At 34.3% G+C, this 26,123-nt stretch overlaps 1 protein-coding gene across 4 annotated transcripts in view; it reads right to left on the bottom strand.

Moving 5' to 3' along the window:
- Positions 1-26,123, bottom strand: part of SLC25A12 (solute carrier family 25 member 12) — a 43,357-nt gene that overhangs the window by 10,540 nt on the left and 6,694 nt on the right. For 3 of the 4 annotated variants that reach the window (XM_015868515.1, XM_015868517.2, XM_015868516.2), the window contains exons 3-13: positions 25,798-25,940; positions 21,037-21,152; positions 12,775-12,914; positions 11,883-12,029; positions 11,049-11,187; positions 9,656-9,749; positions 8,954-9,038; positions 5,976-6,060; positions 5,334-5,492; positions 2,075-2,127; positions 1,805-1,885 (exon numbers count right to left, since the gene is read on the bottom strand). In XM_015868515.1, the coding sequence (XP_015724001.1) occupies positions 1,805-1,885; positions 2,075-2,127; positions 5,334-5,492; positions 5,976-6,060; positions 8,954-9,038; positions 9,656-9,749; positions 11,049-11,187; positions 11,883-12,029; positions 12,775-12,914; positions 21,037-21,152; positions 25,798-25,940 (1,242 nt within the window). Of the gene's footprint in view, positions 1-1,804; positions 1,886-2,074; positions 2,128-5,333; positions 5,493-5,975; positions 6,061-8,953; positions 9,039-9,655; positions 9,750-11,048; positions 11,188-11,882; positions 12,030-12,774; positions 12,915-21,036; positions 21,153-21,822; positions 21,926-25,797; positions 25,941-26,123 lie in introns of those variants that run through there. The other variant, XM_032445837.1, reaches the window with a different exon arrangement.

The raw sequence follows: 26,123 nt of genomic DNA, 5'->3' as shown, positions 1-26,123 counted from the left end.
CCAGCAGAGGGCCACAAAGATGATGAAGGGCCTGAATCATCGTCCACATGAGGAAAAGCTGAGTAACCTGAGTGTGTTGAGCCTGCGGAAAAGGCAAATGGATGAGGCCTGGCTCTTCTTGGTGATAAACAGTAATAGGATAAGGAGCAATGGCCTAGAATTTGAACTTGGAAAGTTCCATACAAACTGCAGAAGAATTTCTTTATGTTAAGGTGATGGAGCACTGGAACAGGCTGCTCAGAGAGGTTGTGGAGTTTCCACCTGTGGAGATATTCAGGTCTCATCTGGAAGCCTACCTGTGTGACATACTCCAGGGCATCTGCTTTAGCAGGGGTTGGACTCGATCTCTTGAGGTCCCCTTCCAACTCCTGCAGTTCTGTGATACTTTTTGGAAGATAATATCAGCTACAACAATCAGCTTGTACAAAGGGTTGTGTCTGGACAGCTTATCTGAAACTAAAATTTCTCCCTGATTCTTATATGTTTAATACAGTAAGACAATCAAAATGTATTTTGAAGAAGGAGTACCTATCAAGAAGCAGAAAAAAACCCTAAAAGGAAATCACATTTAATACAATAATTTTAGTATAAAACAATGTAAAAATAGTAACTGAGTATGAGATATTTGTTTTAAACTGTGAATTAACCATAACAGAGAGAAGAATACTAATGAGTTCTGCTATAAATGATCTGTATGCGCTTTCCAGAAGAAAGGTTAGTCTTTTGCTTGCTATACATCACAGCTGCTTTCTCACATTTCTCAGAAAATAAACTTTGTACACTGACAGGTGAAGACTCAAGCATGTACCAGGCTGCCAAATTCAATCAGGCAGAACTATAAGCAGCCTCCCTTCAGGGCTGCTTCTTTGAATTAAAAGTTTGCAGAGGTCAACAACCTTTCTGCCCCAGGTTTGTTGTAAGCTGAGGAGGCTTTTTACTAGCTTGTCAGCCTACTCAACTGGAAGTTATTAGTGTTCCCTGCTACAAAAGAAAACTAAATGAAGCCTTAAACATTTTACAGGGTTAACAGCTCTTGGTGAATCCTACAAATGAAATTAGCCAATGTACAAAAACAAAAAAAAAACCTATCATTAATACCAATTCCAATCATTTACAGCTTGCTTGGAGATCTGCTAAATTAGAATCCTCCATCTCAATGAAAACACTGTTTGTTTTTAACTATATTTACACCAGGGATGTAGTTAGCATCTGCAGCAACGTAGCTACATTTCATATGAAGTAACTTAAACAGAAAATTCACTCAAACTTCTAATCTGAAAGATAAGACTACATCATTCAGTTTTCTCACGTTTTCACAAACAAACAAAAGAATCACACATGGCAAGTTAAAGAGTGTATTTTTTTTCCTCTTGAAAACTTCATGAACAAACAGTTGGGTTTTTTTGTCTACCCCTTTTTTTCCCCAGAAGCAAACTCAAACATGATTCCTATAATCCATTCACGAGGACTAATGATCTTTCTCCACATTAACCACGAACATCATCCCAAGCAGAAGTACAGAATGTAGTCACACAGAAGCTTCTTCTGTGAATACAAACACCACTTAAACTGAAAGCTATGTAGTAGGCTAGAAGTTGTTAAAGCACATAATTCCAAGGGAACTCAGAATTATGCAACTTTCTCAAAGAGAAAAAGTGCTTTTCCAGATCTTGTAAATGAGAAAAAAATATATAGTTCTGTTCAGGTCAACAAAGCACACATAAATAACTGTCACTCCAACTGTACTGCACATTACCAAAAATCAATTTTTCCTAGCAATGAAGAGTACAGGATAGATACTTACACAGCCACCAGCAAGGATCTCTGCAGGGAGTGGAATGGAACCATCTTTCTTAGTAAATTTGTCTCTGACAAAGTCATTGACCTAATGAAGATACAATATGTTACATACAATTTAAAGGTATCCTTCCTCCTAACTAACCTATATCAAGTACATCTGTAACCATATTTATTTAGAGTGCTTGTAAGTGGTCATCTTTCACACATTTTAGGAAACAAATCCTGTGTTTGTTAACAAACAAAAAGATGTCAGGAAAAAAAAAAAGATACGTACAGTTAGCTTAATAGCCTTTTCTGGAGCAACACCTATCAGCTGTGGTAACAAGCCTATAGAAACAAAGACATCATAAGGCAACATTATCTTCCTAATAACGAAACTAGTATTTTATAAGAGCTCTACAGAAATGTCTTTCTGCACATGGGATTTCCTTTGAAGTGGATGGCAGTTACCCTAGGAGGTGGATGGCATTTATGTATGTGCGGCTGCTAGAGCATTGGATATTCATACCTATAGGATTTTACAATTAGATATCTGTTGAAAATGGAATGAAAAGGGTGAATGTAGCCACCTTCCACAACCAAATCAAATTTGATACAGTTGTTGTGCAGAAACAAACAAACAAAAAGGTAAAAGACTAAATCATGTACCTCATCACATGCCTATTTATATAAGAATTAATTTGACTTTATTAGTTTTTTAGCCCCTTAATATGATTTTCCATTAATCTTAAACTTAAAACAGGAGATTAATTAGGAGAGATACACACAACTATGATAAATTATTAACTACACTCTACCACCAACCTGACATTTCTCAAGGCTCCAGTTTTGACGCAAATGATGCAAAGGATTCTCATTAGTTGAGTGCAACATTAACTTCTTTAAACTCTCTTACAGTTAATTATTTTTATTATTATTATTATTATTATTATTATTATTATTATTATTATTATTATTATTATTATTATTATTAATCTTGCCAAGAGGAATTATCAGTTGTCAGAAAACCATTTTGAAAGACTCATGCCCCTGGAAAACATCTACTACCAAAATGAACAGCCTTTTGATATAAGTACATACACCTTACAAGGAGCTAATTGGTTTAAGAAAAAAGAAAATCAATAGGTGGCAGTCTCAACTTCCTAACATAGATTATAGCAGCATCTGTTATCTTTCAATTCATTTTCTCCATAGTAATCATGATATTATGTATAAAATCATAAAACTTAAAGGGCTTATTTTTATTAGAAATGCTCATTTCCATGCTTAGGGAATATCAATTTGTTAGAGGTGCTCGCCAATTAACAAATAAAGAAATCCCACGCTAATAATATCAAACATCAAATGACATCGACAAAACTATGATGATGCAGCTTCCCACTCTCTCTTAAGTGAAAATGATGGCTGAGATTCATAAAAGAATCTTCAAAATTCCCCAAAGTACTTAAGTCTGTAAATTTGTTATAGTATTTTTTATAGTATTAAGTGTAGCACTTAATATATGCAGTGTAGTGTTTTCTTCCAACACAGTACCTTCTGTGTGATGTACAGACTTACTATGCAGAGGAAAGGTAGTTATTAAACTCAAAGAAAGGTTGACAATAACAAAAAGAAATACTGCCCTCCCAGCCTAAATCTCTGATCCACCACAAAAAGAAAACCCAGCTCTGCAGTGCTTGTACTATGGGAGTGGGGGGTGAAAGAAAACTACCAGACAAAACACAACAAGACAATTCCCCACACTCCGTCTCCTCCTTTATATGCAGCCAAACACCCCAGACACACACACACTGTATTCTAGAGAACCTGGGATTCAGCACAGTCTAGCAGGAGAGCTTAGAAAATACTTCATAATTAGTTGGATGTCAGGTTTCATAAGCATCATAGTTTTCCTGATGAAAAATTAGAAGTTTTTACTTAAAAATATGAACTTTCCAATATCCATTCAAGTCTATTTTTCAAACTGAAGTATTGTATCATTATATATTAGAAAACAATTTAAGCTAATCCCATTCAGAAATATAAGATTCCAGTTACAGTCAACTCCGTAAATATTTCTGTCATTTCTGTTTAATACTCATCTGCAGATGATCTGAGGACATGCTGACCATTGAAGATAACATTCTCAGAACAGCTACACAAACCTCTCATGCTAAACAACCTTAAAGATAATTACTAAACATATTCTTTAAAAGTGTAACAAGTTGACATGACTCTCCCTCAACATGCACTCTTTCCTACTCAAGTGTGAAGCAGAGTTTTTAACTCATCTATGGAAAGCATTTGCCAAAAGTTAGAAAACAAAAATAAAAAGTGAGTAGTTTTAGAAGCAACTGTGCAAAATCATGTTGGGGTGAGGGGCCGAGAAAGAAAACAGTACTATAGAAAAGAACTGCAGAAATCATGAAGTCTAAAGTAGAGTCATAAATGTAACTCCAAGGTGTATTGGTTTTAATGAGAGATCTGGCAACAAAAATGGAAGAAATTTACTAAAAAAAAAAAATAATTTACTGAGATCACGGCTATTTCATTAACACTTTGAGTCATTTATTCCTCTCTTTATTTGTCACTGCAAAATCCTGTAAGATCACAGGAAGCTACTTAGTCAGAGTCTATAGACTTTCACATACAAATACATCTCAGATACTGTTCCTTACAAATACTAGCAAGGACCAGTGTCCTCATGGACAGAACACACTAATATAAGAAAACCAAGTCTGTAACCATCACATTAGAAAATAAAATAAATATTTTTTAAAAGTAATGATTGTTAGGAAATTTATGTTTTGTTGCATGAAAAAAAAAAATTAAAAAATTGAGAATTCAACTAGATATAAATATCAGAAGACTGACTAATGTACGCACCCTTTAAGTAAGTTATCTTGTTGATATGATACAAATGCTTCCATAACCTTCTCCTAAGCTAAAAAAATAAGCAAGATAGCTTTCTATCTAACTGGTGCAACTGATAAGAAGTTGCTTTGAATTCTTAACCTGTGTTTTGGAACAAAGTGATACATAAATTGCAGGCTGCAATTTCTTGCTCACAGTAGTCCCAATACCTGCAGAGGTACGAGGAATGAGCAATCTGGCATCCAGTTTAACAAGTATCTTTCAGAATGACTATTTTCTTTCTTTTAATAAAAAATATTTGCTGTAAAACAGATATTTACTCTTCACAGGCTAAAATCCATTCCTCATGTTTGCCCCCAGCCAAAAATCACAAACCTCAGTTTGTGAGATATTCTCGTCCACAACACTCACACCACAGAGATTAGGACTTTAAACAAATCTGTGCACCAAAAAAGCCAATCAGTAACAACAGAAGGCCTCTTTTTTCCCAGCAATTATGATGAACAGTGCTCAAGGGAAGTTAAATATTCAGCTCTATGAGACAGAAGCAAAAATGTAAATTATATCAAGTTTCACATTTTCCAATAAGACTACTTCTTGAGGTATTAAAAAAAAAAAAAAAAGAAGAAGAAGAAGAAGAAGAAAATCCTCAAGCCAATATATACATTTTATTCACTTACCTCTGTAAAGACCAAAAAAGCCTTCAAAACGCAAAACCTTTTTAAAGCAGTCGAAGCTGTTTTTATACATCAACTCTCCTACGACTGAACCAGTGGAGCGCTGATTCTGCATACGAGTTTTCACCAGGTCTATGGGATACACTGCTGTAGCACCAACAGCTGTGAGAAAACATTCAGAGCATTAGTTCTGCAACTTCTCTGTTGGTATATAAATAGTACATAAATGCTATGGTGAATTTGTTTAACAGTAATTTAAACACACAAATATATACAAGCTGGTAAGATCGCTGGTATGTTGGAAGTAAGAAAGAACAATACTGAGAATCTAGAAAAATTTTCCAGAACAGATTTATTATGTATTGTATAGAACAAGGTATACTGAACAAAGAAAACCAATCAGAAAAAGAAGCAATAAGTAATAAAATAAATAAGCAAATGTGTCGCTCAAGGGAGTAGAGTTTCAGTTGTTCCTAAAAGGGTACTAGAATAGAAGGGATAAAGGAAGATGCAGTGGCACAACCAGAAGTGGCTGCACCCTCCAATGCCTCATCTGCATAACCAAGAAAATGCACCTTAGAGGGTCCCAAAGAGTCTGGCAAAAAGACTGCTAACCCGGGCCTGAAACCCAGACAAATCACTCACCTCCAGCAATTGAGCCCAAAGTGAACCTGTAGGCTGACTCAGCTATCTGGAGCCAGATAGGCCTGCCTAGCTCTCCAAACGATTGCTGTGTGAGGAAAAAAAAAGAGAAAAAAAAACCAACAATGTTTCAAAACCTTGCTGGGAGAACAAAGACACAATAGATCTGCTTTTATGAAGGTAAAGAAAGATTCCAAGACGTCCACTAAACAAAGCATATTTTTCTAATACTCCTTACATCCATGTTCTTACATTTTCCTAGTACTGCCAATAAATAAATAAATAAATAAACAAACAAACAAACAAATAAATAAATAAATCGATCATCAATCTATGCTCAAGATAAAGTATATAGAAATATAGATCAACTTTTCATTCTATTGCCATCAGACTTCCAAGGGATGGACACCCCTTGTTAGCTTAAATAAAATTCAGTATCTCACAGATAAAATGTATACTCTGATGACAGATGCTAAGATTATATATACACATTACTACATAGAATAAACATGACATTTACTACCTTCAAAACAAGCAAAAAATGTCAATTATTCCCCAGAGCATTTCCCACAAAGCTTTTTCAGGCAGTTGATGATTTGCAGACACAATGATGACCTCACTCACTTCAATTACATACATTATTATAAACATGCTGGGGTTTTAAATAAAAACCAAGTCTACACAAAATATTTCCAGAGGTTCAAAATCACATTATTTGATTCTTATTACATATAAGGTAATAAAGATAAGCTGATACGTAAAGATTCAGAAACTTGAACTGTAAAGTATGCCAAGTTTTCTTCCAAACATAACTAAGGGTGTTAGAAAAGAATTTATACTATGTATGTAAAGGTGGTCAAAATACTAGAGGTTAACATCTGCACTAAAGCAGATACCAAAGCCCATCTCCCAAAAGCAGACTCCTTTGTTCCTTATGTACGACCTGTATCATTTGCAGATGTACTCCTCGTAAATGCAGAGCTGGGATGTATTCAGACCTCAGAACACTACAGAGCGCTTTGCTGTGATGCACGTTACAAATTCTCTACAAAGATCATCACACAGATGTTTCACTGCTAACATTTACATTGGGCTTATCAAAGCTCTGAACTGTGAAACAACCACTGAAAGGCAGCACATACCTCAGTGTAAGCAACCCTGCTTATGCTGGCATTACACTGGATGTGCAAATCCCAGCCTTTATCATGTGATGTTACACAGTATGTACACAGGTAAGAACAACAACCTATGAAGTTCAGACGGGGAAAAAAAAAAAAAAAAAAAAAAACCACAACAGGATTTTGTACCATTTTTTCTACAGAAAAAAAAACATTTAAACAAACAAACAAAAAAACAAAAAAAACCTGACAATAAAGTAAACATGGTTGGAAGCTGCTTTCCATTTCCACCAAACCCACAAAGACAGAGCAAGTTTATGCAAAAAATTAGGTTTTCCTTTTAAAGCCATATAAATGCAGTTAGAGAAGTGTTTTCATTTTCCAGGGACAGATGGACCTCACAAGAATGATATTATCTCAACCACGAACAACTAATTTTCATTGTATCTATCAGTACTGTAAAATTCAGTAATAATAGGTTCGCTTAGGATATGGTCCAGTAAAAGACCATTCCTTACAAAAGAGAGAAAACAAAATTGCTTCCTTTTTGCTGTGCTCTCAATACGGAATGCAGAATAGGGTTAAAGCACTCTCTATTACTCCAAGAGCATTAAAAGAGTATGTTCTAGTAATGAGTAAAGCTTTTTTTCAGTGTGCTCATTTTATAACAGTGTTAAGCTCCAAAGGTAATTCTGAGGTGTAAAATAAAATAGGCAAAGTATTTTGTTTCATAATAGTCTACTCAGAAAGCGGAGTGCTATAGAATACACTGATTAAAGCCAAAGATGGCAGTTACAAACACAGTTACGAAACTTCAGCAAAAATACTTCTCATTAGTCTGGACAAACATTGCATATACATTCCTGCATCAACTCATTCCACCATTCTTGTCTTTTGGAATACACAGAATGGCTGGGTTTGGAAGGGACCTTGCAACCCACTCAGTCCCACCCCTGTGCAGGCTGGTTGCCCCCACCAGCTCAGGTTGCCCAGGGCCCCATCCAGCCTGGCCTTGAGCACCTCCAGGGATGGGGTGCCCAGAGCTCTTCTGGGCAGCTGTGCCAGGGCCTCACCATCCCCTGAATAAAGAAGTTTCTCCTTACAACTAACCTAAATCTGTCCTCTTTTGCCCTTTTCCTATCACTGGACTAGGAAGACTAATAACATCAAGCACCCAGGGACAACAGAGTAGCAACATCATAAACAGATCAGACAGTGTTTCAGACCAATTTGTTTGAAACACTGCTGAATGACTAAATCCACCTGACAAAAGAATAAATAGAGCAACATTCACATAATGAAGATCTGTTATATTCCACTTATGATAATTTTTCAACCATAACAGTTGAACTAATGATTTTCCTATCATTGATACAGATCCTAGATATTCCAGTGGATACAATAATTTAAAGGAACTTTGTTGTAACATGTATAAAAGGTGAAGTGGAAAAGAACAAACTCATTGTAACAACAGGGGGGCCAGTAGATACAGTTGCCTTTTAACTAGTTTCTGATAACTCAAGAAAGGCTGTGGTCACAATTCAGTAACAAAGAAGAAATAGCTTATCCCTTTCCAGAGATCAGGGCGTGCTGGAAATTCCAAAAGGAGGCAAGTAGAGATACTTCTCTTTTGGCTGCCAGCCCTTAAATGAGGTTAGGGAGGAGTGGACCCAGGGTTGCACAGGTGAATTGCTTACTAAATACTGTCCTAATTCTATCTTTATAGCAAAGAACATACAACATAACCCATTTGTTAGGAAACTGTTTAAAGAGGGTTTTTTTCTTTTTACTTTTCATACATGTGTACACTTAAACATTCACTTAATTTCAGCAATTTTGATTGTACATAACACTTCTACCTACCTGCCTCTGGAGTTCTGCCAGGTGGTAAGGTAATGCACCCTCAGCCAGTGGTGCTACTCTCTCAATATCTGCCAAAGTTAAGCGCCTTAACACAAGGCAGAGGGAAGTAAATTACTGTTAGTTAAAATACCAAACATATTCAATACAGTATTCCTAGCCGCATCTCACAGAATACATCTTGAGTTATATTTAAAAAAAAAAAAAAAAAGACTCATCATATTTAAATGCATGCCTAAGAGTTCTGCTATATTGCAATAAAGAATTCTTGGAGTTAGAAGGGCACTCCCTTCTTGTAGCTGTCAAGGGATCTCAGGTTATTCATAAGGGAGTTATTGATTACTAGTAATAAAGGATGTAATTCACACCTTAAACCTTTTCTAGGTATCCCTCCCCAAGAGTTCACATGCAAACAACTATGTAAAACATCAATAAAGTTAAGAATAGTGGAGAATTATAGACTTCTGGGATTACCATAATGTAATTTTGCTATCTTATATTTAAATCTATGACACAACAATTAACAATGGTGCTTTATAAACAGAGTTTACTTAGAAAACACCTGCACACACCAGCCATTTTATGGCAAATAAATTGTAATGAAATACAACAAAACACACAGATTTTAAAAATAAGGTGAGGAGATTTTGCACAAAAAACCAAAAATATGGTTGTAAAATGATAAAATTAATTATCATAAGTTACCCAGTAACACTGTATAAACCTGTAAGTTGGTAAAGAATATCTATTTCCAACGGTGTAACTTGTCCAAATCGGATTGCAGTCTGGGTAAATTCCTCTGGATTTTAAAGGGAAGGAGAAATAAAGCAATTGTGTTATTTGTCAAATTTCATCTTTATGGACAACTCCAGCAAATAACTTAAATATCACAAAAGAATGAAAACTATCATCAGGAAGCAAAATTCATAATGCAAAAGAAAAGGATAACTTTAGGAAGACATCTGTCTTGAAAGAGATCTTTGAAACATAGGCCAAGTATGATTCAAATAAATTCTCATATCATCAAGGTTAATAACAACACACACAAAATGTATTATTTTTTTTCCTCAAGTTTTGCAAAATGAACAGAATAATTATCCATTATCCATAGCTTTAAGGGCAGCTAACACATTTATCACCATCATGTCCATGCTTCTTTTCTCTGTTACCTCTCAGTGACCCCAAACTTATGTGTTCATCTATCCAAATTACACTGCACATTCATGACATAATTGGCAAGCTACAATAAGCAAGTTTTAGCAATGACAATACAGTAGCTTTTTTTCACAACACAAATCCAGGCAAGATGTGTCTATGCATTTACATCAAGAATAAAAAAAAATGCCAGCTAACTTGTTAGCACTATTTGGAGAACACTGACAGTTATTTTATGCTTCTCTTTAGGGATGAAAAGTATGCTGAGCATATGAACATAAAACAAACATAAAAGGGAAAAAAAAAAAGAAAAAAGAAAAAAACCCCGCATGCTTTTTACCACACATAGACTTGACTGGTCCTGTCCATGCAGGTAATAAAGTCAATGATAAAATCTGTCATAGAATGTTTACAAAATAAATCCACTAATGCTTACAGCAAGACTGATGTCTACCTTTCATATGTACAGAGATTAACTATGTTCTGTATGTCAACATAAACTACATAAAACCACTCAGGTCAGCAAAAGAAGTTAGTAACTATTACCATTTTTCTAGAAAGGATTTAATTGCAGATAAAATAACCAGAGCTAAAGCAATACGGAGATTACTGATTTCATATGTTCTTGGCACCTCCTATCTCGAAGCAATAATATACCTCTTTCAAGGAGTGGTAAAATCCCCAATGAAATATTGTTTTGCAGATATTCATACAAACTAATATGGCCGGCAAGGTTTCAGCCAGAATTCCAATTCTTCTTCTTAGTGAGCTACCTGAAAATCATTACTAACCAACAGGGATGAAAATAACCCTTAAAATATTTCTACAATAGTGCTGATGTTGCATACTATGCAGCCTCTGACTTGCCTTACCCTGTATGCAACACCAGCATACAGATTGGGCAAAACTAAAACATTAATAAAAAGTAGGAAATATACTTTACCTTTTGTGACTTCAACATCTTTTCTTGTACCTGCTATATTACTGTATATCTTCCTAACAAGATCCATGTTATTCAAAAGGGCATTAAATGCATTGAAGTAGGAGAAGCTGACCTGATGTGAAACAGTTCCACCAGCTACCTGTAAAAATGAAATGATGCCACTAAGTGCCTCAAGCTCTTTTATCCAACATCTTATTACAAATTACAGAAATATTCATTTGGGCAAGTAAGGAAAGAAATAAAGGTATCTTTCTACTTACGTAATTTTACGCCCCTTTTAATACAAATACAACAGTAGAACCATTAAATGGGATATTTTTTGGCATAAACTGTAATAAAGTTATCCTTTGCCTTATAAACACTACCTGCAGATCTTGCCAGTCACAACTGTAACCATTCTAACTCTACATGCTTATTTTCTAAACATTGAACTGAAAACAATGTAAGAGTGCATAAAAGGGCAAAACTGTAAGGAGTCTACACCCATTCTAGTCTGTTCTATATGGAAATCTAAAAATCAGATGCTTTAGCCCAAATTGATATTCTTTCTGGGTAAAATATTGCTTGCTCTGCTTTAGGCAAAAGCACAGCAGACTAACTCAAACTGCATGCAATGGCACTTTAAGCCTGTAAACCAGACTGCAAAATTTTCTACCACATAACTGAGAAGCATTGCCATGTTTCATCCTGCCAACTCTACTACAAAGGTAATAATTTCTAGCACTGTGAAAGTAATAAACAGATAGGAAAAGAAAAAGTGGGAGAGAAGCACTAATGTTTTAAAACATCACAGCTATTAAACCCTGAACTTGAGACGTTTTTCTTCACACTTACTGAAACTAAATTTTCTTCCACAATTGGTGTCAGCATATGGGAGCGAAGGGTAACCATGACATCACTGAAGTCCAGCCCAGTAATCATGCCACTTTTATTTTTGTCCTTCAAAGCAAAGGCCTGTCTTGCATGTTCTGACTGCAGCTCCTACAATTAATATTCAGAAATAGTGTTTAAGCAAATTCTGTAACCCACTGTTCACAAAATTTTGACTTTGTTTATAATCTTAACACAACACAACTGCAATTTAAACTTTAAGGTCAATCCAAATAAAATAAGAATTCTGCGTATCAATTCATTCAATGCACAGATTCCTTTGTCAGAGAACAGCCCCTATTCAATCTCTTCAATTGTAAGGAAATATTCACTTTTACTAAATAATTTGAGTAGTGATATTTGCATATTTAAGGCTGGCTGCTACACATTCCTTTATTAATTACTCAACTGCTAGAAAAAATTTGGATATTGATCTTAAAGATTCAGAGTCCAAGATTAAAAATGATTGGGGTTACATGGTTAACAAGAACAATGTAACAAGGTTACATTGGGGACGTAATCTCTGGTTGAGGTTAGTTTCTGAATTAAATTCCTACAACAGAAAAAGGAGACTGCTGACTCAATGTTGTATCTGCACAAGGTTTCAACAATCCGTTAATTTCATTAAAAAAATATTTAAACCCACATATTTATAGGATGATATTCAAGCTAAAGACAATAAGTAAGCACTCCTTAACGAACTCACACAGAAAAGTAACAGTTCATTGCTGCTAGGATTAGTATCAGAGAATTGTGGCTATTATCGGGCTAAGATCAAAATTTATAGTGATATTAATTTACTTCTAGAGATGAAAATTCATTTCATCTGTACATTGAAAGAAGGTTAACAACTAACCTGAAGAAACTGAGTGAACTCTGTATAGTTAAGATGCTTCTTTCTGTTATGTCCAAAATGAAGCCGGATGAATTCACAGTCCCAGTTGAAGGGGATCTGATGATGAACAGTAGTTTGTTCAAATACTTCTTTGACATTTGCTTTAAGGAAAGGAAGGTACAGTAAATACAAACATTCCAGGAAATATATTAATAAATTAAGCTTTAAGGAGCTGTTTAAGAAGTGTTTTGTTGGGAATAGTTACTAACTGAGCCTTTACAGATTTGCATAAGAACACATTTGCTATCCAGTGTGATACTTACTGTATTACTGCATAAAACTTTGGAGTGTTTTGCTTTAATTAAGTTTTAATTAAGCAGCCATTTCTCCTTTTCCCTTGTACATGACAAATAAGAGCTAATTTACATTCTGATACAAAAAATCAATAGTGGTTCTCCATCTCTGCCAGGAGTCAAACTAAACTCTTTATGAAGGGCACGCATATCTGCATTGCAATCTCAAAGAATATTTGTCGCACTAAGTATGGTTTGATTGAAATTTGATTATTACAATCATACAGTCTGAACATGTCTATTGAAGATAGGTATAAGAAATGCCATCTAAGATATATTATTAGCTCAGCAGAAAGCACCTTATTAAAAGCTTTTGATAAGGACATCAAAAAAATCGAATCCTATAAAACATAATTGGTAGTCTCTGTTATTAAAATGTTTTAAGATAAATGAAGACAGAGATGTCCTCATACAAATGAAGAAAAATAAAGCTCTCCTTTCAAGATATGGAGTTCTCTATATGTATACTGTACAACTGAAATATCAGTGTCTAGCATATCCAAAGTCAAAAGCCTCATCAAAATAAAAACAGTTCCACTTATTCATACGCAGCATTGCCACACTGCAATACAAGTGTAGGTTTTGTGCAGATTATCTGACCAAATAAACAGTGCAACTGGACATCCATCCATGCCATGTGAACTCTTCAATATCTACCTCAAAGTACCTGAATTCAATAATCAAATTAAAAACAGATGTGTAAAAATACACATCATTTTAGCTGAAAACACCTCTGTTTTTCTATAAGTTTAGATTATTTGCTCAATATTGCATCAGTGTATCTGTTAATCAGACATATTAAGGGCATACTGTTTAACTACTACTCTGAAACAGATCTGTCAAAAGACAAAATATAATCAGAAGAACTTTAATGCCATTTTATCCTTCTGTCAAGATCGATTTACTTGCAGTGTGTTGCTTTCTCTGTGTTAAAGAACTGCTTGATTCATTCACTCAGATCTGTAGCTACTCTAGTAGTGGGCAAATCACTCCATGGTTTTATACTTTCAGTGAGAAAAGGAAATCTTTAGAACAAATATGTTTCAGAATGAGAACACACAGTAGGATTCTTTGCCTAGATCACTTGCTTCACAGATAGTTTGAGATTACCTATTTCAAGGGCAGACTACGACTATTGAGTGATTTAACTGTAATTTAGCCCTTACCTAAAGGTCAAACGCTGACGATAGTTGAAGAACTGCAATTTAAACCAGTTTCCAATGCAAGCTAGGCTCAATGAGGTGTTCAGGTAAGCAGGAAACTTTAAAAACTTGACTACTTTCAATTGCCCATTCATATCTGTTCACTGATACACTAAGTGAGGGCTAAGAAAATAAGATAAAGCATCACATTCATACCACTGAATTATATTATTTTGCCACATTTCCTTTGAAAGTTTTGTCTGTAGTAGATTTACTCAGCACTGTTACAGAAACCAGGAGAGGTAAAGTTAAATTGACTGCGGCTTCTGACCAAACTAACTTGAGTTTTTATGTACTACAAACAGATCAATGTAGCTCATGGTTGAACCTGCAAAATGGCACTGAACTGTAAGGGGAGCATAAGACTGGTCTTTAAAATGGATTTATTGGCTTGGCTTCCAGTGTACAAGCATGGTATCTGCTAAAGACTAAACATCTGTAAAACTGACTGCCTTTATGAATTCTTCTAGTAATCACTAAGGGAAACATGCTGAAGCAGCCAAAAAATGTAAACTGTATTATTAACACCAGTTTCCAGCAATTATTTCACAATGTTAGAGGAACATAAGAATTTCAGCAGCAGCCAGCAAGCTTTAAAAAATGGTATCCAGATTATACTGTGGCTACTCTGAAAATTGAGATACCTTATCCACCTTTCATCAGTTAACAATAACTGACAATCAGCAACACGTACCTGTTGGTATGGCAATGTGAGTTTAAATACACAGACTGTATCTCATGCTTATACTCATGTTAACTTTGCTTATGAAACATTTGAGTAGCAGGATCAAAAGCATGTATCAGTTATAAATAAATCAGTTGTAAATAACTGACAGAATTAAAACTATTGAAATTCTAAATAAATTTTTCCAAAGCTGTTCAGGATTCTCAAACATCTCCAGATAACCACTAAAATTTACTACTTTTCTACCCAAGGGAAGCAATGCTTTCTTCATAATATATCAAGAATATCTTCTTTAATCCAATTCTGTAGGCTTTTCTAATATGTCAAAGTAAATAGTCACCACTATTAATAACAACTCCATGAGTTGAAAAGATACAAATGGACAATCACGCTTCAGGGATTATTATACATAAAATATCTAGATAACATTAAGATATAGGCATTGCTTTTTCTTCTTTATTTTTTTCTTTTTAGTCAAAACCCACTAATGCTTCTGAATTACGATAAAACTACAAATCCTTCCAGTTTCCAGCACAGCTAATTTGCAGGGAGCAAAAAAAACCAGATTATTTTTAGCCCCTTTCATTTTAGTATGACATTTCACAGAACGCATTCACTGTATCCATCAACACATGTTGCTCATTTGTTGATGTCTTCTCCTACACTCTCCTCACCATTCTGCAGTGGAATGCTTTCTCACTGAGCAGATAACTTTATTTCTGAGCTTACGGCAAAGCATTTTCTTCTCACACAGGCATTTGAGTCAGTTTCCTGATAACACAGTCAAATTACTATCAGCCCCAGGAACAATAAACCCACTACTCTAGTGCACTAGTACATTACCTACGAGGCAACATGCATTCTCTCAAGATTGCCTCAGAATTTCCCCACCCAATCATTTTAAGCAAATTATAGATGCCTGGAGCAGCTATCTGCAGGCAGCATACACATGACTGGCTCAGTTCCCATCAATACCATTACCTTGCAGGCTTAGAAAGATGATATAACAAAAACACATTCTTAGGCAAGAGTGAATTTCAGAGAAGGAGAAAGATTACTCTAAAATACAAACACCAAGAGATTCTGTTGATTAGGTTGAGATAAAGACCATAACACAACACCAACACAACTGAACTGAGCATCACACATCTAAATGCACACAGAATACTGCTACAGTTCATGCTCTCCAAATAACAAACATTTTTTGGCTCCACTTACAGTGGGGATGAGTTTGCTACCTCAAGTACGTCATGAGGTGTATCAATTAATGATTTTTACTGAGAAGTCTCCAAAATTCAGAGGGAAAATCTCAAGATTCCAATGCAATCAGCGTTTTTGCCATTCCCTCTCACAACTGAGACAATGTTCTTAATGCTCGTTAGACACACACATAAACGAGATACTTTTAAGCACTAGCATAAATATGCCAGAAGTTTGTTGTTTACGGTGTTTTTAAACATCTGCTCAGTCACTTATGGCCTCAATTGTATGAATTTCAGCCTCACTGTGCACTGTGCATTTAATGTTTTCTATGCTGCTATTTTTCACTAATTCTACTAATAGCAAATTTCATGTATTTTCATTTTCAGTGTAAAAAAATCACAGATAAAAGGACTTCTATTACAAGCTTTGCAGCAGATGTGCATTAACAGTGATCCAAATATGAATGCAGCGAAAAAGACAAGTGGCAAGAAAAATGAGAAAACTAAACTAGAAATAGTTGCCTTGCATTTCTACTATTTGTTTAAAAGATTACAACTGTGATTCTGCTCAAGATTAGTGACAGCCATAATAACGAATTGTCTATATATATAATGTTAATGTACAGTTCTCATTTTCAGTTCCCTCTTGTTGAATTCTGATTTTGAACTTAATACTATAGAGAATGTTTGAGATCTCCTTGTGTTCATAAGTCCTTTATTATTATAAAAAATAAGGAAGTCTCCCATTAAACACTGCTCCAAAGTGTTTAAAACTGTGGCTTAAACCAGGACATATACACCCGCACATATACAGTCATGTGATCTTTCTGTCTTCACTTTTAAAAGTTACCGGCCTTTTTGGTTGCAAATGGCATTTCAGAGTCGAACCCTTAAGATTGTCTCCAAATCCCACCATTTGCAATCTAGCAGCTCATTTGGAAATGGTAGAGTAAGTACCAGGAGTGATGTGTATTTCCTGAAAAATAGCACTCAAAAGCAGAGACTTACGACAGCGTACATTCAACTCCTCTCTCTTATTCTTCTCACTCACCTTCTTCATGTCTACCATGTCCCGTTTAAAGCAAATCTGAATCTTTCTTTCCCAGATTAAAATTTTTGGCAAATGATTATTTTAAGAAAATAGATGGATGAGATTTCAGTAGCACAGTACACTCGACTCCTGAAACAATTTCATTATATCAATGCTTAGTTCAGTTCATCAGCATTGTAATTTTTACATAATTGCATTAATATTTATCCAGTCCCATTACTCCCCATTTCTTGAAAGAATAGCCATTATATTGTACATAATATTTTTAATAATATGTTGAGCTGCAGGATATTTTAAAGTCTCCTATTTTGTTTCATAAATACTTTCCTGTTTTCTAAAAAATAATTTTAAAATTCATAATATGGAATAATCATGAAAGAAGTAAAATTGTTTCCAAATCTTGTTGCTTTAGCTCTATACATCCATCCACATCAGCACAGGTATTTAAATAAAAAATGATCTCTGAAATGCTCCAGTTTATCCAGTTTATGAATGAAGTAACTCTACTCTGCAAAAAGCATGAAAATTGTATATTCCAATTAGAAGTTATACAGTTCCGATCACTGTATGGTTTGTCCAAGGGACAAAATATAAAGAATTCTTTTAATTCCAGTTAGAAAAAGCATTTTGGGGGAGAAATTTCTGTGCTGGTCAGACTTGCCTTTAATTGCAGCATGTACCATCCATTTCAGTACAGAACATCTCCAAGCAACTTGAACAGATTTAATGTGAAGATCTCCTCTAACATAAATTCAGATCAAAAGTCCTTTACAGGTCTTCCTTAGTGGAATAGCACTAACTTCATGGTCTGCTTTTAAATATTTCACTCATGTTAAGTAGCTTGGTCAGTTACATCCCATGAAGAAAACAACAGAATGATTCTTCTTTTCCAGCTTTTCAAATTTAGCACATAGAAAGCATCTCAATTCAACAGTTTGAATTAATACATCTTGCGCTGACAAAGACATTGATTAGTGCAGCATAGCTGACACGTATTTCTAACAAACATTTTCTAAAGAATACAGAATTATTTGCCCTTTTCTATTTCTCAACTCAAAACACAGAGGCTATTTTGTAATGTATATAACATAATGGATCCCCACTGGAGAGCTGGAAGGCAAACTTTTGCAGAGACAAATCATAGATCGAGTGCAAAGAGAACTGCAAGAAGTGTTGATGTGCGGTCTTAGTTCATGTCAGTAACTAAATTCTAGCAGCAGATGGGAATCTCCTTGGAACAACTTAAAAACATACAGCCAGGTCTAAATAATCAATAAACACTTAACTCTCACCAGATAAGTGAAAAACATGAGTAGATTAGGATAACTTTTGAAAATGCCATACAGTCATTCTGAAATGACTTGGGGATATGGCCAGCTTGGGTGCAGAAGCAGCTTTTAATGTGAGGCTGGAGCCAGCATGGCTTTCCTGTGGTGTTGTGGTTTGAGCCCAGCTCAAATACATCAACATTATCTCATGTTCAGCAAGGCCAGTGTCAGTTCAAGTTACTGAATTAATAGACCCATCCCAGCCCTGTGTTCCACTCTAACATTTCCACTCCTTGTTCTAAAACCACAATGAGGAAAAACTTCAATAAATCCATCTCAGTTACAGAAGGACATACTGATTTGAGTTAGCTTCAGAATCAGTACAATCACATTCCCAAAGCATTGCATCTGAGGTAGAAAATCTTGACTCATGTTTGTTCCCATAATCATCATCATTTATCCGTAGACTGGATAAATTACCTGCTAATACAACTTCTCTAATAGCAATTTTCACACTAATTGGCTAAACTTATTCAATTACAGTATATTTCTATTATTTTGCAATGACTTTTAGATGTTAATATGTAGAATTTTTATTTATAGAGATGTATACAGTGAATGTGATGTTACATTTTACAGTGTAGCAATATTTATCTATAATTATCTTTACTTATTCAGATTTCTGCATGGAATGCAAAGTCTACTAACTGAAGAGATAAAGTCTTTCCTTTCTTCTCAGCCATTGGAAAATATTCTTTGAAGAAAATGAGTGGTGCAAGTGTCATGTTTCACCTGAACCACCTTCCTCCAAAGACCTGGGAAAATCTTAATTTCATATATTCTCCTGTTTTTACATGAAACTAAACTCCATACCTTCCTGCTGATTTGGTGTGAAAATGAAAGAGTGCAGGTCACAATAAAGAAACAGTCTCTAAAGGAGACAAGATGAATTTATAAACTGCAGCATTACCAAATGTCATTTATCATTATTCATGTTTTTCCTACATACATTAATTTGTATAATATCCCTACATAGTAAAAGTAGCCCATTTTACCAACAACATATAATATGCAAATAAAAAGCAGAAGAGTGAGTACAAAATAAGTACTTTTGATATGTTACAACTTATAATTAAATGCAGTCATAACTGCAACAGAATTTATTTTGCTAAAACAAGAGATCAATAGTAAACCTTAAACTCACTAGCAAGTTTGCTATTCAAGGTATATGTTATATGAGAAAAGCATAGAGAAAAGAATGCACAATTGCTACAGTTTCTCTTGTTTGTGTTCTTTTAGCTTTAAGATAATGATGGAACAATGAAAGTAATAATTCAGTCTGATTGAGAAATCTGTGTACCACCTAAATTGCTTTTTGTTGTTTGACAGAACCAACTATTTCAAGTGTTTGTATCAGCTACAAAGTACATATCCCCAGTTAGTGAGATCATTACAGACACCATCATTAACATAGTCACACCAATTGTGATAGTTTGTCTGCTTTCTAATGACCACGTTTACTGACTTCACCTTAGTTTAATCCAAGATGTCGTGTGTCCAAATTGCTTAGTATCTGACAATTCAGTTAATCATGTAACTTAATAGATGCCATAACTCAAGCAGTTTGTTTCCATACAAAGACACATGCATTATTTGTTTCAACTTCTTTTCAAAGTTGAAAGAGATTTCATAAAAACGAAGTAGTACAAACAGCAAGTGGTTACAAATCCAAGCACAGCATGTATGTTCTTTATTGAGCAGTTCACTCTTATGGATAGAAATAACATATAATTTTCATACAATTTTATTAAAATTCTTATCATTTATTTATCTAATTTTCATAAAAGTACAAAGTTTTTAAAAACAAAACTTAGTCCTCCTTAAACTGCAGTGTTATTAAGTGACATGGTAAAGTGGTATCGTTAGCCTAAATAATTTTGTTCAATTACTAATATATGTTGAGAGGAAAAAGAAAAGGAAAAAAAAAAAAAAAAAAGGAACTTAAAGACCCTTGTTTCTTTCTAATTATTTAATAATACATTATCCAGCTAGGAGTTACATTCATTATATTAAATTAAGACATCCTGCTCAATTGGAGTATTAGACTAAGAACTCAAAAGATTAGATCTCCTCAATTTTTATTTTGAACCCTTACCGTATTTAATGACAATTCTTCAAAGAGATGAGGAGAATCCAAACAAATTTTAAAAACCTCTTTATAAACAAGGAGATCAAAATTCATAACACATAAGACTTTCACTTAGGATGATTCTGAACAAAATAGCATTTGAATTAAACACTTCCAAGAAGACGAAAAATCTTGATTCAAAAAAACAGAACAAAATATATTTTTACAACACATTTCTCAAGCTTGTAAAACTTGGAAGAAAAAAATTACTCATGGAAACTGTTTAAGGAAATGAGTAAAGCACTACACAAAATGTGTTTCTAGCTGTGATGAGCTATTTTTGCATTTATACTTTTATCACTTTCTTAACCTGTTTTTCTTTAGACATTCTTACCAAATGTTACTTCTCCATTTCCACTCTTGTCAAATAACTGAAAAGCAACAATGAATATTGCATCTGGCGTACACAAAACAGATTCAAATGCCAAAAATTCTTGAAAGGAAATCAACCTACAAAGGAAAATACAGAAGTTATGAAGATTTTGATAGATTATAAACAATATCAATGACATTTTGTGTTTGATGCTCTAAAAATTCTGGTCCGATTATTAAAATTAACTTCTAATACTCAAAAAGTAAGACTCTACACTAGAAATAAAGAGATGTTTTTTATATTTGAGCAGTTACTTAAGCTTTATGTGGCTCACTTTCTTGTACCAGAAGAGGACTGGAATTCTTCATATCTATCAACAACAAAACATAATCAATTTTCAGTACCTACTATTTACTAGCTCATAACTATAAATTTAAACAGACAGTACTTGATATATAAGAAGCCCACAAAAGTTCTATCAGTATGAAATTCAAAGGTCTGTCATTATATTAATAATTTTTATATTTCTCATGAGAAAGAAAAGCATTTAATGGAAGTATAGGAAGATACTATACAATATATATACTCTTAAAGCAACATACCCATAATAAAGTTATACTTTACTATGTATGTATTAAGAAAAAAAATTGCACCTCAGAAATTACATGAACTTTGAGGTCATATAAAGCAAAGAAAGGACAGGAGAGAAAGAAACAAGAACGTTTGGATAGTTAAGACATGACCAAGGAAGCTAAGGATTTGAGTGTAACATTCTATCACAAGACAATGTGTATGTGAGACATTCACCATACAGAAAAACGCAACTTGGGATGCATCAGGAGACCTGTTTTTAGTCGAGATGAGAAGCAGCAGTATCACCAGACAGGGTTCTCACGACATCTCTGGAACGCTGCATACAAACCAAAGTCCTCATTTTCAACACATACAAACTCAGACTTGAATGGATGCACAGATAATATGACAATCACAAAGAATTCCGCCAGAGAAACTCAGTTTATTGTGACAAGTAGAAAAAAAAAAAAGATGGGATCCTACATAAGAAAAGCTACAGCAAGACAAGCCTCATGTCAGAAGATAAATGATCCTGATGGCACAAAAGAACAAAACTGCACTGTGTATCCATAAAGATACATAGTGCGGGCATATACCATGGCCTTTAAAATAGTGCAAGCAAAATCCCTAGTTTTAAAAACACAACTAGATTGATGAGAATTTTCCACTCAGTTTTAGGCTCTTGAGGACAGCCATAAGTGACAGCATATCTGTTTTAACACTGAATAAATTATCAGTGGGAATAAGAATTTTCAACATCTTAAAAATTAAATAAAAATTTACTACTTCATTAGATGCCATTAAAACAAGTAGATACAAGTAGATATCTCTTTCATTAAATGTACATAATTGATCCAAATTTATAAAAGGAACTCTTTAGGAGATTTGATAGTACATTTTGTAATTTTCATAGAAAATCGTTAGCTTGTAATTATTACTTTATACATGGATTGTTTATTGTTAAACATGTATAAAATCCTCTTAGGGGGGAAAAAAATCAAGCCATTCATTAGTTTACATTGCCTTTCTCTGTCAAAGTATATGCAAAGTAGAGCTGAGATACTTTAAACAAGATCGTGTACTTTAACATACATGCATATATGCAGTATACAGAAAATACAGAAATAAATACGACTTTGGAACAAATTAAAACATAGAAAATATAGAGCTACATTACTAATTTCTCACATTATCCATAAAATCAAAGATGAGAAAATGGTTCTCCAGATGCAAAGTCAACTTCATGCAAAGAATGAGCCTGTTAGATAAAGGTCTAGTATCAAAGAAATTTAATATTCTTCAAGATAAATGGGAATAATCATATTTCCAAACACATCTCACATACAAACACAATTCTAATGTTAATTCTTAACCAGGAAGGTTTATAACAGAAAAAATCAAGTGATGATCCCTGTAGAATTCATTCTTGTAGAAGCCTGAAAGAAATCATTCTCCAGAGGGCTCCCTTTAACAGTGCCTACAGCAAAAGGAGACAGACACATCCAACTTCCTTTCTATATATTCAGCTCGCAATGTCTAAAAGCAGGAATATTTCCAGCAGTCCACCATTATCAGGGTGAAAATAACGAAAGCTAGATTAAATGGAACAAAGGAGCTCCCCATCCAAACACTGTTCAAGCATCATTCTGTGAACCTGCTGTATTAAAGAGTCCGTAACAATATCAAATCACTCATCTCTCATTTTATTGGTACCATTTTTTAAAAATTCCATTCCTATTATTTCTTCTGTACTGTCACTCTTCCAAAGCACAACAAATAAGCCACATGTTTACAATTATTCTATCCTTCCTTGTTTCCTACTGCAATGTTTTACTCTTTACCCGCACAACACATTTTGGACATAACATATCCTTGCTGTGACTGTACATTAAATGAAACATTGGCTCTTTCTTCAGGAGTTCACTGAAGAACACACTTCCAAACTCTAAGAACGATATGCTGATAGGCAGAGTAGCCAGAAACAGGCAATTAAAAGGTAGAATCTGAAATGACTACTGAAATTTTACTGGTTTGGAGGAAGAAGAACTTTTTTGTATTTTAAAACTTGTCTGTCTACAATATCAGATAGGACTTATGTAACTGAGAAGGTGGTTTTGACACATACTTACATATGAGTCCATTATTAATAAAGAATATGTACTCTAACCCTAATTTAAAAAGTAGTGCCAGCAACCTGTGATACAGGAATGCTTAATAGCAGCATCAGTGAAATTCCACTGCATTTAACATATAACAGACGACTCTAATTTAGACCTCACCTAGCAAGCCTGGCAGATTTTGAAAACAGATACAGGAATGAAATTTCACAACGGGACCAAAGCTTCTCAATTACTTGCTGAGTGACCTTGGGCTGCCTTCTGATTTACGAATGTCTGTATGGAGTAAGACTGATGATACTTCCTTAGACTTTATAAATTAACTTTTAAGACCTTGGAAAGATGTAATGTATTACCGGAATTCAGCAGAAGACTACAATAATTATTAATGCTGCAGATTAAATTCCCTGTACTGATGATGCAGGATTTTGGCATATTACAGCTAGCTCTAAAAGGAGTAATATAAATGCAGAAATGAGTAAACCAGTGACAACATGGGTATAGTACTCTTCACATGAATTAAAGAGTAGAGAAATACAAATTAAAACACTTAAGAGAATACATTTCAGACAAGTATCAACAGGTACACGTTCAGTGTTTCCATACAGAAGTAGATGGAGCACACTTACCCATATCTGATTACCTCACTTCCAACATTACCCAGACTAAAAAAAGAACTAAGAAAAGCTTATATTCACAGAGAGAACAAGAACAAAAAAAAAGATGTCTCATTGTCAAGTTTTGTTGTAGCAATAAAACAAATTACTGACTTCTTACTGTAAGAAAGGTCCTTTTATATAACATTTTCTGAAGAAATGAACACCCTAAAAGACAATCAACAACTTTCAGAGAAACAAGGTACTCAACATATTAATTTAGCAGTCGCTAGTCAGACTACTATTTTAACAAATGTGTACATTTTCCATCTGTGCATTTTCAAACTGAGCTCTTTCAATCTGAAACAACACAACAAACTGCTGCCATGTATTACAAGCAGTGAGACAAGTTATTTGGATTTATCAAACATATATATGTATGTATATATTTCATTTATTATCAAAATGCTGCAACTTTATTTTTGGAAGCTATCATGTAACATTATGTCAAACAGAAGATTCCATATTTGTCACTTAGTATAAAATGTATGCAGCATATAAAATTCTGTTTGGAAAGCACAGACACTGTGCAAGTTGCTCAGGATGCTGTGCAAACTAATAAAAAGTTCTTAAAATATAGGAAAACAAAAACATTTAAGTGATTTCAAGGGTCAGGTTCAGACTCATAAAACCAAGGAAGTTAAGGGACTTTCAATTGAATATAAATTGCACCTATTTACACATTTTATATTAACTGCAACTTTCTATCTCTTGTCTATAATGCACCCACTTCTTTCTGCAGTTTTGACCTCTGATTTGTCTTGATCTTTTCACTTAAAAAATGGCCATGCTTGCACACAGCAAAAGAAAATTCTTCTTTGAAGACAAATAGGTTAGAGGGCGCTACCTCACTGGAATGCACATTTAATATATAGTTTCAGAAAGAAGTCTAAAAGCAAGTACTATCACCTATAAGCAATGCCAATAAAACTTTATGTGGTGTGACCTCATCTGGATTAGGCAAACGCCTTCTTACTTCATACATCATTAGTGTCTCTCTTTCCTAATATCCAGAACTCTAATAAAAAAAAAAAAAAGATCCCAGTTGTTTGATATGAATCGTGCTCCTTTTCCACATTTCCATGTTTAATTGTGTGTACTAGGGACTCATAGTATCTAGTCATGGATGTGAGCACACAGACAATAACTTCTGCAAAGCAGTCACACTGTGTTAAACTTATTTGCAGTATATCTTCCTCTGCATTTGCAGTAATTTCCAAATCTCCTTTAAAAGTGAACTCTACACTGTTAATCATTGTCTCTTTTTCCTCAAGTTCCACAAATGTAGCCTACTGCACTTGAAGAGAAAAACAAAACTTATCTAATTAGGCTTGAAGAATAATAAAATCAATAATTCACTTTAGAAGATGAAATTACCAAAGAAATACTCATTTATCAATGCATTACAGGCTTCTAATGGAAAACAAAATTCTCACCCATCTTTAGTTTGATCAGCCACTCCAGCCAACAGCTGTACTGTTTTAGGATTGTAACGTGGATCTGTATAAAGTCCTAGGTATTTCTGCACAAAATCTTCAGGGGTCATGTAATGCTCCCCATCTTTCTCAACGCTGGCATACTAGAGAGATAACAAGAAAACAAAGGCACACAAAAATTAATCCATTTAGATGTTAATTATCAGTGATGACCAAATCAGCATCTTTATTGAACATCACCCAAATAGTGCAGCTAAATACAACTGCTCTGAAATTAAAGGATATGGTTAATATAAGCAATTGTGTTGCAATACTAGTTGGCCACA

This window comes from Coturnix japonica, chromosome 7 (genome assembly GCF_001577835.2).
Source record: "Coturnix japonica isolate 7356 chromosome 7, Coturnix japonica 2.1, whole genome shotgun sequence".
Classification (NCBI taxonomy): Eukaryota; Metazoa; Chordata; class Aves; order Galliformes; family Phasianidae; genus Coturnix; species Coturnix japonica.
This window is presented reverse-complemented; position numbering and strand designations above follow the sequence as displayed.